The 15478-nt window shown below is 36.9% G+C and overlaps 1 protein-coding gene across 1 annotated transcript in view; it reads right to left on the minus strand.

Annotated features, from left to right (window-relative positions):
- LOC141912623 (uncharacterized) overlaps positions 1-15478 on the minus strand; it is a 31334-nt gene that overhangs the window by 15448 nt on the left and 408 nt on the right. Inside the window, exon 2 of the mRNA XM_074803930.1 lies at positions 4594-4781. Coding sequence (XP_074660031.1) covers positions 4594-4781 — 188 coding nt within the window. The remainder of the gene's footprint in view (positions 1-4593; positions 4782-15478) is intronic.

Consider the following 15478-nt stretch of genomic DNA (forward strand, 5'->3'; position numbering starts at 1 on the left):
GTGAACAAGCAATTTATAGAAGTCGAAAAGAAGGTGCGGGGTAAAGAGAATTTAGTAGAGGTGATAAATATCACTATTACTCCAGATTCAAGTTGACAGCGTGCATGAGTATCATTCGATTATCTGTTTGCTCTCGTTAGACAGTTACTAGCGTAATACTTTTCCGGTAAATGAGATGGGAGGAGCTAAGAATCCGATGACATTCCGTCTGACTTGAGATGATCATTCCAGCGTACACGACGTGAATTATATCTCTTTTATTCGTGGATTATTTCGGATGAAAACTGACATCACAAAAGTGGAGTTAGTTCTTCGCGGCGTAATGTACCGAACCTGAACTCAATAACACCCGAGTCCGATCACCAGACACAATTCCTGTTAGGTTTTACTGTCCCGGATTTAAATAGGCTTACAGCCAATGCTCGTTACTGAATAGCTGTGATATTATTTAATTAAGTTCACCTTTCGACTGCTTTGAAACATTTCATTATAGTAAACCACCGCGGATAAATGTATCATGAGAAATATTCAGACAGCGCCCGCGCGCTTAATTTTGTACGAAATGAATGTACAATGCGTCCATTTTATTCCGAATGCATCGCAACCGAATAAACACTTTATTCACAACATTTGAATATCAAATACATTCGTATATTATAATAATCAAATATACGAAAGTTTCATTTCAATGCACCTCCCATATTTGATTAATAAGTAATGATGACGTAAAAGCGATGCGGTTTATAATTAGATTCAACATGAAACAAGTCTAATTCAGTCCATTTGAAAGTTTACTCGATTCATTAACTGTCCAATATCAACTGGAGATAATTCATTTCATCTATAACCAATAACATCATACCGGTTAAAACGAGTTAATATGAGAGTTGTTAATGTAAAAGACGCCCGCTAAATTATATCTCAAATGGACTCAACTATATCACGCATGGATTTATCGTAGTTTCAAAGATACGATTAGTTTGGAACCGAGCACTTGTGCCCTTATTTCATAGAAATCTGTAGTTTAACTCATTTGATCCACATGAATTTCACTTGATGAGTGAGTTGATATCACCTCATCTGATGAGGGAATATCACCTCATCTGATGAGGGGATCTCACTCACCTGATGAGAGGTATGATCCATAAAACCTTCGTGTTAACAAACTGTTTTATATTCATTAGAAAATGAGATTTATATTGTTATCGCTTCTACGGATTTTTGGTTACTTAAACTCTCTCTCTCTACCTAAGATGTGAATACTCACCCAAATACCTATTCTATTCGTATTTGAACGATGCAGATATTTCCTGTACTAATGTCAACTTTTCTGCAACAAAAATGGCTGTTTTGCCTCAGGTAACGAAGCAGCATGGTTGAAAAATGTAACAGTCAGAGAATATTCTGAATTATAATTCCATTTAAAACGAACAATTGAATTTGATATAATGCTGTGAAACATAATCGGCTTTAAGCTGAAAATCAAACAACCAAAGTGCTACAGAAATTAGCATCCATTTATTCTGAAACGTATCGTATTTAAGCTATTGACTCCGTATTGAATGTAATACCAAATAATGAAATAAGAAAAAAAACTCACAATCGCAGTCAATACTGGTTATCAAATAACACCGCTTGAAAAACTGTGCATTAGGAATATTCTAGAAGATGAACAAGATCAAATGTAGCCTTGTCCCAAAGAGGCATATTTCACAAATAAGCCTTACTGAAATTCATGATGAGAAATCACTACATCTCCCTTACCATAGCAGGTTATTGTAGATACAAAGCGCTTCTGAGAAATCTATTAGAATCCACGTTAAAACGTCTTCAACTTCCGAAACATTTTAGTATACCACAGTAGTATGCACAAGGAAGTCCTCTTGACTTCTCCCTTTATTGAAATCTTACAAAAGCGTTCACGATTTTTTCTTTACTAAAGACCGGTTGCTTGGAGACTCATTATTCTAACCATAATGTTTGTCCTGCACTCAACAAAATTTCAAGAGCCAATTCAAAACACTTGACACAAAGCCGAAGCGAGCTTTTGATTTTTTCTCCTCTTTTCAACCGGTAGACTAGTACAAAAAGACTATTTTTTTACGGATTCATCCTAAGGAAACACATTCCTGTTCTTCTGAACATAAAATCGACTGACAAATACTATCCGTAATTATAGAATTATCATCGTACACTATATAACAAAGATTGAATCATTTTCCTGCAGTTTAAAAGGAAGCTCAATTCGATACCAGCTGATTCTTTACATTGGAATTATAGTAAATTCTGATATTGTTTGATTGGTGACTCATGGGCATATCTTATTTTTTGCTCCCTACGTTTCGGCGAAACGAAGCCGATGAACATAATGTAATGTAAATAGAAAATTTACCGATACGATATTGCAGAAATCAGTTTTTACGCATCGGAATAAGAGGGTCCTACTCGTGTCAATAATGGACCCCCCGGTGAATTAATTATCCGGAAATTATACCCACGATGCACCTCGGTCATAGTTCAGTTTTACCCCATCTCACGAAACGACAATGAAAAATTTGACGCTGGAATAAATATAAATGAGGAAGAAATAGAGAATCGTTCGCTGGCGTTCAAATCGAAGAATCAGATAACTCATCGGCGGCGCATTACTGATTGATTCCGTTGTTCCGTGGCTGTTTATCGAACGAAAAAACACCGAACCACAGTCGACAAACAAGAGAAATCTAATAAGCAACATCGTATTATTGTAGACAATAATAACAGCTTTATTCATTGATACACGGTACAAATACCGTATTGTCAATGAACCAACATTAATGAAATATCGCACAATGTTGTTTATATAAAATGAGCTGAAAACCAAGAAATTATACAAACAACGACTCAGTGTTGATACGTTTTATACGCGGAGATGCTACAAAGAATAGGCCTAATTCATTTGAAATATGGGTTTTTTCTCATGCTCGGCGTCCAGGGAAGAATACACCTGTTTCATGTAACAACATTATTGTATAGTCATTACTTAACAGAACAAAATAATATTTAACCGCATGAACCCGCGAAACAAACATTCTACAGCAACAAGAATTAATTAAGAAAGGAGACTATTTACAGTAACAAAAACGTCAGTATGAAAACACGATATAGAAATAATAGTTTAGCCGTGTTTAGACAAGGAAAGAGATGTTACAGAATTCTTTATTTAAATGATGGGAATACTGCAAGTGTCGTCACAGCAGGATCAGTGACGCGATGGCCTGCTCTGTTTTACCAACTGTGGGCACTATACAGAAAATACACAACGATTTTTTGCTTAACGGGATCACTTTTGATAATGTTAACTCGCGCTATTGGATCCAATAATGCGATTTACTTTGACCCGCCTCCACCGAGCCTCAGGGGCATGATTAGTGTTAGAGTAAAAGTCACAATAACCTCTCAAATACAGTCAATTGAGCCCAGCACGAGACAGAACTGAGAAAGTAATAGATACAATACTAGAAAGAAAAAGAGCTTCGCGCGTAGCTTTACTGATGCTATACGGTGAAAATAGAGGATAAATAAGAAAGGATGACTCGTAATGTCAGCTTACTGAACCATGAATTTACAAGCAAAACGCATGAGTGATATTATCAATACAAATCCATACATTGTCTTTCCCGAGTGTCCTTAAAGACAATTAGCCAAGTCAGCGCTTCCCACGAAAATCTCCCGACAAATATGGATTATCGTTCCCCAGTGGTAAATTTCTATGTCAAATTCGATAAGATAGTCACATATATGTGAGCACCATTTACTCGACGGGTCGCGGCCTCTACGAGTCAATAATTCTACAAAACTGTCAAATTCGATCCTAAATGAATTTTTGAAAAAAAAGCTTTTTTTCTATCCTGACGCTTTTGTTGCCAGCGTGAATCCAGTAGCATATCGGGGGAAACAAAAAACGCGCAAATGATAGAACTAAAAGCTATGAAATCCATAAACTGCATTATATGATGGGTCTACTATCAAAAGTATAACAATTCTTTTGATTGAGTCAGTGTATGAATAAATCATTATCTCTAACTCCATAACTCAGCGTGGCGAATATAACAACCTGCATTTATCGATACACAACCTGAAGTTTGTCGAAATGGCCGCAAATCGGATATTCACAGCCAAACATTGTAACGACAGTATACGATCGTGTATCATATACGTTTCTGGTGCTTATACAGCCGCGATTATGCGTAGAAAATTTGGCCCAGGTCAAACTGGCCCGGACCAGACCCGAATCATGCCCTTCACACGTAAATCATTCAGCCATCATGACGATGCAGCTGTGGCAAGTGAGGTGAGTCACGTCCGGCATCCGCACGGAATAATTTGACCCGTGCTGAAAATTTGGCACTGACCTGATCCGACGTTTTTGACCCATTTGACACCAGTCTGAACGCTTGGCCAGGGTTTAATGTGGTACGGGCCTAATTTGTCCCGGGTCAAAAACGCTTGTGGGATCACGACTCGTATTTGCATCATAGTTAACAGAATGTTTATATGGAAATAAAACATTAAAGATTAATTCTAGGAAATAATTATCATTACGATTATTACCTTGGAAATATGCTTTAGTGCGGAGGTAGCTGACACTGAGTCGGAGGATAGACAGTTTGTCTAGTTTTGAGATGATACTCTGTTCGAATGGCAGCAGACTCGCTAAAGTATCGAGTTCGCCGTTCAATCGTTCCCGGTGTCGTTTACTCGGGTTGCTCTTAGGAGGATCTTTCATAGGTGGCTTCACGCTGAAAATATATTTAAAAAAAAAACATGTAGAACTAAGTTCTTGCTCGTAAAAGATACATTTATGGATGATATGGCAGTAGATGATGTTTAAGGGCAATCGTCTATTGCATAAAAGGCCGCCACGGCTAATTGACCAAAATCATAGCCATAATCAAAGATGCGAAATAACTTTTCATCGTAATTAACACCTTTTATATATCGACAATCGAGAAAAGATTCCGATGTTCGTTCTGATTGCTTGCGCTTCTCGATGAGTCAAACCCACGTCAATTACATAGCAGTACTCTACAATCAGACATCAGTCATTCGACATCGTGATAACCGTTCTCTACACGGTTTTTCATCGATGATGAATTCATCCAGTCTTCTATTTCCACTGATTTTTATGGTAGAAGAATGGCAATCAAGATTGTTTTATCCGGCAATATTCAACGAAGTTTACAAGCACATCCATTCAAATCCAAAAATGATACACTATAAAGATTTAACCCGAGATACATATGAACCCAAGGCAAATACTGGTTATCAAATTTGTGATATGTATTGAATATTTCTATCATCATATTTCAAATGATATTATCACTCTACATTAAGGCGTTGGCACTCGATGCTTTGATGTATTTTTGGTATTTTATTGCCGTACTACTGAAAAATGCTAATCTATAACTTCTAAAATATATGAAATCATAAACGCGATCAATACAGCTAGTAAATATACATATATTATTATAAACATGAAAGTTATTTGATTTCGTGAAAGTTGTTGCCTGCTTCGGGCTATACACATTTACTATAGACTATACCCGGTAAGTCTGAAACACTCTGTCAGTGCTGTAACAATGTATGATAAAATCTCACAATATTATGATATGAGAAAGTCGTAAAGGTGTTCGTTGAGCGAGTATATATTTCAACGTATCAGCAATATCTTAATAGTCATCTTCAGGAATACTGATGACTGTCAGGATAAAGTCGAAACGTCGAAATAAACAACTGCTCAAGAAAATATTTCTGATTCGTTTTTGTACTGATAATAATAGTCTGAAAGTTTGTCTTGTCCCTTGATGTTTGCCGCAATCAGCTTTAATTCCGCCCATCTTAAACAATAAAACACATACATGAAGTAATTTCTTCTACGCACAGTCCAATAGATAATAATGATTGTGGTCGTCTCGAGGGGTTTTCTTTAATAGCACCTTCAATTTTGAGAAATATCGCAACGCGACAGGACTGCGGTTCGCATCTGTGAAAATGTCTGTGTGAAGCTTGGGATAACACATCATAAATAAACCAATTAAAGTCGTAGTCCAGCGCAGATAGACAGTGACAGGCGTATGAATTAATCAGTGACGATTTGTGACAATTTTATCATACTCTGGGGAGTCTGAATTCCAATTAAACGACAATCTCACTGCGGTTTTGCGGTGAATAATACGGATCATATGCCGGATTAAACAGAATTTCAAATTACTAACATTACGCGTATATATTGCATACTATATGCGAAATATTTACAAAATATTGTAATATTTTTCAGTTAAATCAACTTTTAAATAAAACCTGGATCATGTTATGTCAGTGTTATCGCTATTAGGATGTATTGAAACCAACATTCTTAAAGATTCGGGAGAATTAAAGGATTAAGATTTAATTTACAGTGATTAAAGGATTAAAACCATAGCAATGACCTCAGCAACCACTCAGTTGAAATGGGATTTATAAGCACGGAATCTGAAGGTTTTCTTTGAATTCAGGAATGGGAAATATTGAAGAAAAATACTGTAGTTTGTACATGTATATATAAGTGATGTTAGATAATCATGGAGTTGATTAGTTTTGTGGGGAGGTAGTACGTGGTTAGTACCCAGCTGAAGAGGAAGCCGAGGGAGGAATCGGATGGACCAATTCCTTCATCACAGATCAGCGGGATATCTCCTGTCAGATGACCAAACTGATATAATATCAACAAAGCTGTGACACTAATAACTGACCCGCCTTTTGTAGAGGATAACAATGACATCCGATGGTCAAATTTCGGCTGTTCCTTCCATCTATCCCTAATTATCCTCTTAACGGATAATGGAGCCTTAGCACCTAATTCAGCCTCATCCCAATAGTTCTGTGTCTTCTCAGAAGTCTGTCCATACATTCGAATTTAATTTAACAGCATCTCCGACAAATTTTCCCAGCAGGTGATTTGCAACGCATTGTCGAATACGATAGATATCTTGAAATGGTAGGTAGCTATTGACTCTCGTCACAAGTCCAACGATAGACATTCTAATCAGAAGCTGAATAGTGGCTTCGACAGCTATCCGAACACTAAAATAGAACTTCCAAAATTGCAGCCAATTACCTTTCTGGTGACAATGGTGACAGCTGCTTCTGCTGTACAGTTAGAAATGTGAGATGTTGGTTCATCTGCAGGTTCTCAGTAGATACATGAGGGTAGCATATCGTGTGCGGGAAGGACAGGGATAGGGTACACAATATTCAGACAGGCTGCAGACACAACCTGTTTACAAACACTGTTTTCATCTCTAGATACTTCGATGGCTTTCGGATTAAATACAATAGTTCATTTTTTCTACATTGAGTCCGAGGACGAACTTTTGAAAGGGCGTGAGCTTAGAAAGGTTAACTAACCGGTATGATTGTGTATCGTCATGGTTGTAAATAAGTCATACTGATAGAAGCTTAAATTCAGCAGTGAAAATTAATCAGCCCTAGCATTAATAATTCACACTAGTAAACCTGTCTACAGGTATAGTGAAGAATAGTCTCTCCGTATTTTTATGGAGCCAGTCGTCCATGCGCGGATCAATTAATCATGGAACCTCGAAAAATAGGCAGGAAAATTACAAGGTGTGTCTTATGAATATTTTAGAAACATCGGCAGGGAATGATTGAAATGTCGGTAGTATGAACGTGGTTGCAGAGAAAGAAAAAATAGCAGGATAGATTGTTAATCACATCTGAAAAACTGTGCGGTATTTACACAAAATTTCAGTAGATCCGATCAGAAAACAGAAATAGTGAAAAATACATCCTCTTTGTGCGGCAGAAGTCATGCTGAAATGAGATTTCCATAATAGTAAATGATTTCTGTCTATAAAGTAATCAATTATCAAAAGCTTTTTCTGATAACATTGAAATTCTAAAAATGCTAATATTTCTCGGATTGTATTTTTCAATCTCTCATTTCCATGCATATATTCAATCGCAAAACAATAACTGAACTCTCTACTGAGCTAGTTGTTTGCCTTTAGGGCAAACGCTTGTTGAAAGAATTGCACATTTCATCCATTTTTCTGTAGCAGTTAATTGTCACAGACAGATCGGCTTAGCAGATACTGCGTCATGTTCATTTTACTAGCAAAATGAGGTTTGATACCTCGGCGCAGTAATGAGGCTTTTGGGGTATACTACTGCCATAATGATGAGATATATATCAGATCTACATAATCCTATTTCAAGTACCCGGACTATTTTACAAAATAAAAGACAAACCAGACGTTTGATCTGCCAACACCCATATAATCAATAGATCTCTTAAATTTACGGCCTCATTTAGTGTCCAGCGCTATTGTCACAGTTGACACTGAGGACTGATTACATTTCATGGCCTCGAAGCAAAGCAGAGAAAAATATCGATGTGGCTCTGTTTTCAAGAATGGCTATACACTTGGCTACTGTATGAAGTACTTTTTTTCTAATGTAATAGGTGTCCTATTTCATGGGTGAAATTTGATTTTGTCGTCTATTTGCTCAGTAATCAAGCAGGAGAACATTGGCCACATATTTGAGAAAATCTTTCAATTGTAAACCATTTTCTCCCGGGTTGAACAGTATTTCTTTTAGACAATGCAATGTGTATAATAAAATAAGTCATTTCGTACATCTGTTGGTAGAAAACACTGATTTCGAGAGCATAAAAGAACAAACACATCCACAGATTTCTCGATGATGGCAGTACAGATCAGTGGAGCCTGCTGCAACTTATTGCCAGTCGCCATTCTTCTACTCATTGTCACAATATAAAAATCATGAAATAAAATACGAAACAAAAAGTGCCATCTTTTGATAATCACATATAGACCTCTTGCTGGGGATTTATGGCTGATGGCCATCAAAATAGGTCTTCGCCACATCTGGGAATAGAAAAGATCTATTGAAAATGTAGTAAAAAAGAATAGGATATGTTTTAAATGAAATAGTTTGTAGAATATCGGCGGGTTTTAATTGAAGAAATAAGTCTGAGGTCGGATATTCTAATCAACATGCTACGTTAGTTATCATCACTTGTATCGAGAGAAAATTTCGAATTTGATTAAGAGATAAATGCTGGTAGATTGTATAAGCTGCTTTGGGGATATCTCATAGATTTTGTCGGCGAAACAGGTTTCCTATAATTCACCTCTATAACGTGATTAAAACAGAGAAACGTAGCCGCAGTAATCCGCGGCTCGCATGTTGTAATTGATTATGAAGCTATCCATGTTCATCGTAGCACAATCCCGGTGATAACTATACAGTCTGTGAGGAAAAAAGCACAAAATATGTTCCCCTTCGACGCCCGGTTAATCGTCGAGAAACTACATATGTAACACGAATTTTTATCCAGTTAGTAATTATTTTCAATGCCAGCAGAATTGTTTTTTCCTTGATGTCCGCGCGCCGCGGAGAAATGGCGTTGAAAATTCCCCACAATTTTCAGCCCGTCATAAAAGGTATCCATTTAACACTGCACGCAAAAATGCGGCTTCTGTGGTGAAAATGAAAATGAAAACTGAATTGCCGATGCAAACAAATAATGGAAAACAACTTTAAAATATGATCGCTGTCATATCAGTTTGTCTACTGCTGAGATTGACACGGACAAATTAGTCCAGATCACGCAACATTTCGGATCAGTTTGGTTCTTTCTACACGACTCCGCATGACCTTCTGACAGATGACTAATTTGCATAAAACGCCGGGCTTAGAAACTGCCATCAGATAACGGGAACATTTTATAGAAGGCATTCACGAAAACTGATAGAAATCTATGAGAATATATTGACTAGCCTCAGAAAGGACAACACAGATCTAACTGGTCTATAAAAAGATGACCTCTGATTTTCTCTGGGTCTCGCTGTGTCTTCTAAAAGTTGGACGTATACCGCAGCAATAGGAAACTAAAGAGGGTCTCAGAAATTTGTGAAGTTGCAGCAAGGAACAATACGATATTCTCCGCCTCCGAAAATACTGCGTAATTTTCTGGTAGAGTCAAGCAGAACGGAACATTCTCCAAACAAACGAACCTTATAAAATCGAACGCTGACGCCGTCCTGTCAGTGTAGACTATTATATTCTAGTCTGCCCGTGCTTAGAGATATAGATTATAGCAACCAGGGCCATTCCTGAGTACATTACCTTCAAGACAATAGAAATATTATGAAATATAAATGACCTCTTCAATTTCAACAGTTACTTCTATCGAATTGATGATTTTACGTATAAAATGTCTCTAACGACGAACTTTCACCAGTAACCTCGGCCATATTTTGGTCCCTCTTTGAAAACCCATGTCATCAGAGTATTTTTTAGATGTTTTAGAGGATAGATCCACAGAAGATATGCAGGGAGATGGAAATGATAGAGATTTTATGATAAAATGCTGATTTATTGAGAGAACAGCATTTACTGAAGAGTCAATTGTTCATAAGGCAGACAGGCTGGCACCTCTGATCTTCCTGAGTACATTTCCATGTTCAGAACTGTCGTTCTTTATGAATATTGCCAAAAGCAGAAAGAAATTACAGACCAATGCATATTACGTGTATCAAAAACAGTAGGTATGGATACTGTAAAAGACTGGTGATTACAGATGAAAGGCTTCTAATACGAGACGCAAAGTACCGAGGACCGCTATAAGAAAAATCAGGCCTGAATAGCAATACATGCAGCACACGTGATATTTCAAGCTGTTGACTGGGATAGTCTGAAAGATTTTTTTAATCGTCATATATTGCCATACCACCATAATTGAAATTGCATAATTTTTTCACCTATGAAAATTATGAATTCGAATATCAAATTTGTAAATAAGAAAATGATAGTGTCTGATTCTATTTGGCGCCGGGATTAGGCAAGAGTTGACGTACTCGAGTGTCATAAACTATAGGAAATCATTGCCATTCTCGGGAGATTCGTCACGATTCATCTCATATTGCCATCGATTGTTAACCATCTTCTGCCCCTGATGAGAAAATGTTCTTCAAACCCGTCGATTCTGATAAATGAGGCATCGGCGAGAGTTGTGATGATTAAACACTGAGCGGTAATTATCGCACATTTGATGTACGAACAGTACGCAATCATTTAATTGTGGGTTAATCATTGTATGTTTGTTTCAAAACATCGGCACGAATCGTGAACAACTACGAAACGAAATCAATCCATCAGATAAATATATACTGAATGAATGAAAAAAATACGTTTATGGAGTTCGTTTACGTATTGAGGATAAAACGTGAAGGATGGTTAGGTTCAATGTCAGCAGTGATGTTGTAATCTTATCAAAGTAACCTTTCATTATCGAGTCGTCGGGTGTCGGTTATACTAGGTGACTAGCTGACTATTACGTGGCTTCCATAGAAATGAGTGGATTATCGCCTCAGTTGTATTGTAACCGACACGGATAGGCTATTTGCATGCTGTAACATGACTGACACGTAACGATATAGCTGAGTGACAAAATTACATTCAGAAAAAAAGATACGTTGAAATTGAAGACAGTTCCCGAAAACGTCAAAGTCGGCCACAATTCTAAAGCGACTGAAGAACTCTTCGGGTGATTAGTACCTTATCATTGGGGGTAAGCTTTTATAAACGGATGAGCTTATACCACTGTTAGGGATGACAAGAGCCAAAACACGGTTCAAAGAAGTAACAAATCTGGAAATATCCGATCGTGAAGCCAAACCACAAACAAGTAACTGACCAATTATTACCACTCTGCATCAGTCTAAGTGGAATACAGAGTTCCAGACAAAATGCGCCATATCTAAGGCCATTATTCATAGACTGGCCACAAGGCTACAGACTCAGGTCATCGGTCAAATTATTTACCCATTGACTGCGATGCTCGAGGGCACACACACGACTGAACCTCTGCGTCTTGTAAATAAGGCGGCGCCCGAATCTTCCGTGAACAATGGGATCAGCGGGTTTAATTCCACTCAATTTGACGATTATAACTATCGCACCTCTCCGAGAAATATGGACAAGTTCAATAACCCGGTTGTACGAGACATAGCATGATAGATGCCCATTCATCATCGTGTCGTGTAGTAGTCCCCCGATCTTACAGCGGACATTCAAAATTCATATAGGAGGCTATCAGAATCAATTGCGGACAAGATATTCTCGTTACTATGACTGGGACGCTGGCATCGATATCCTTATCACGATAAAATATCAAACATTCACTCGACCGACAATACCATCTCGAACTTACGATGAACAAAGCAAAAAACCACTTTGCATATTATAGCGAGGTAATTTTCCTTGATACAATCAAATCGTTTTTACTTTTATTTACGTCTGTTGGCTCCGATGCCAGACTATAGATAGTTTTTCGATATCCCACCATGGGGTTCAAAGCGACTGATTCCATGATCGATTCTTTTTAAAACCACGTGCACAACGTGAGAACAGTCACAGTGCGCTGCAGGAGAATTTCTACTTTAATCTACGACAACTCGACTAAGGCTATACCACGGGATATATGAATAATTATTACACCAAAAAACTATTCTGAATTCTTGAAACACGGACTCAGTTCCATGTTTGTGCACTTATTGAATTTGAATTGAGTTCTTTTTAAATCTTTTGCCAATTGATTCGACAACTGGCAAACACAGTATATCACTGATCTAAACACCTTGCAGCAAAATACTCAAGTCATGATAAAGGTATTTAACATAAAGTACTGATAAGATTATGATGGACTGGCTGTGCAGAAAATAAAAAGATTATTTTCTGGTTTTCAATCGGACGACCCGAGGCAAATTGATAGATCATGCACAGCTATGGACGCAGATAGTTACGAGAACAAACGTGGAAATAAAATTTCAGGCGATTCAAAAAACTCTTCATGAGCCAAATAAAGAAAGATTATACGGATAAACAGCTAAATAAAATGTCATAGTGCAAAGCAACGCAACTTCTGAGGCGAAGTTCATCTAAATAATCATAATAATGGATACTGATAATCTAAATTTATAACTACTTCACACCCTCCGAGCAAAATTCAATATTTTCAAACATGAATTAGACAGATTAATGACAATAACAGAGTTCTAAGTGGTTACTTGAAAGTACGAAGTCCTCAGGCTATGGGTGGTGCAGCAACGCATTACACTTCGTTATAGACCATTGAAAAGTTAAATGGGAGTATTCCGAAGTTAAAATCATAGGAGATTGAATTTCATTCATTTGAGTGAAATTAGTGAAAACTCGATCGAAAACTGTTTCAGTCTTAGAAACGTAAAGGTTTTAGTAGTGATAGTAATAGCTGTGCATGTATCGATAAGGTATACGCGAACTAATGCTTACACTTGTGTCATTCAAACATTGCATGCAATGACAAAAATCAAAATGGTCATGCAACGCAAGTCAATTCATTGGGTACAACATGCAACAATCCAGAATGTATGGACTAATATGCAACTGTATCAAAAACTCGGTTTCACTGAAGCTTAATAATCTTACTTCTCCGAAACTAAATCAACACCTTAAATCATCATTTTATGATTAAAAATGAAGTATTCAAAGATATGCAATATACTGCAATATACCGCCAACGGCTTCACACCGACTATAATTGTCCCATTAAATGCTTAACGGTAATTAACAATGCGATATTATCAGAAGTAGAATTGATAATTTCAAGTAATTATATCTCATATTTAGAGGATATATCAGACTCTTAATTATGCGGTATATAATCTGTAATAATAGTCACAATCCATCATGCTGCTTTGAGAAATCCCCCGGGCACGAAATGAATTTTTTTTCTGATATGAATTCAATACGTTTCGTATCTAATAAATGTCTGTGAGGTCTTCACGCAGTGGATCAAATAACTATAAAGACCCTCATTTCGAGCTTCACACTTCAATCACAGTTCTCTCGTAATTATGAAAATCAATATGAAATATAAAGTTAAAATACCGTAATTAAAACCGATTCCTTTGAAAGTCGTGTACGGAAAATTATACAAGCCTGAATATCATCAAAATATATACAGCGAATTCAACACGCAACAAACTTTCTATTGAATTTGGTTTCCTTTGTTTTATAGACCATAGTGACGCGAAATCCGGATTTAGGATTAATTAAACGCTATCGAAAGATAGCACTGCGCATAGTTTCTCTATACACTGAGCTTAGACATGCAGAATACAGCTAAAAATACAGAATAAATCAGTCCGAACTGAGAAAACCCAAGCAAACCTCAGTGGACTTCATGTAATTACCTTCACACTAAACGGAAAATGAAGCAACTAGGCTTCAACCATTAGAAGTGCATTAAGAAAAACAAGTTGGCACATTTAGGCTCAGGGGACGAACATTATCCCACCTAGAGCAAATAAGACAGTTTGAAGTCGTCTCTATCTGGACGGTACTGCGACAGGCTGTAAAGTATTAGGGAATACTCGGACGAGAATGTCTTATTTCTGTTGTTCACACCAAGTATAAGATACAAAGGAACGGATCATTTCAAATACAAACTATACATACTTTTCTGCTTTTCAGGAAATTCCCAGGAGTTTGTTACAAACGCACCATCAAATTTCATAGACAAATTCAAATATGAATCTTCATGATTTTCAAGATGATTCCTCCTATTTGTTGAGTTCATTTGGTACATTAGTATGTGGGAAGATAGCCATAATGTCTAATAATTAGCCAGCGAAGCCGACAAGAGTAAGACCACATGTCATTTTGATTGTCGCAGATGGATTCCCATATTTAGTGTAGTATCTTGAACCACACAGAAAGGTTCCCTACAAGGTGGCCATCAAACTACTACAACAAGTGTGCAATTTGGAAACGGATTTAGCGCAGAGTAAGATGTGGATTCCTACAGTCTAAAAACTAAAACTTTTGTTTGTAATGAGTTAAAAAAGTAATTCAGTTTCGGGCGAGGTGAATCTTTGTAATCACTTCCAATTGCGGACACTTCAAAGAAATACCTAAAATCAAAGATAACAAACGTGGACAATATTTGCTGCTTTTATGATATACGTTTTCGAATGCAAACTGTTATGATAACTGACAAAGCATGATTTTTTGTGAAGTCATCTACTGTTGGCAAGCAATACAGACAAATACACCCCCGAGCCTCGAATATATCTATTCACAAGACATCGGTGATATATACAAAACGATATTGTATAAAGCGTTTTTAATGGAATGCTAATTTTAGGAAATGTAAGAATATATAAGATACTTAACAGTAGGAATATTATCAGTATCAAAACAAAACTTAACCAGTAATAAGTTGTTGATATTGTCATTTTCATTAGTTTTTATTCGTCTTTTATGACATATCAATGAGAACGTATAAAGATCTTTTTCTGCTCAGCAGGAAAGAATTAAATCAGTACACTCGTAGAAAATCATATCTTTTATTCAATTCATTTTT

This window comes from Tubulanus polymorphus, chromosome 1, assembly GCF_964204645.1.
Source record: "Tubulanus polymorphus chromosome 1, tnTubPoly1.2, whole genome shotgun sequence".
Taxonomy (NCBI): domain Eukaryota; kingdom Metazoa; phylum Nemertea; class Palaeonemertea; order Tubulaniformes; family Tubulanidae; genus Tubulanus; species Tubulanus polymorphus.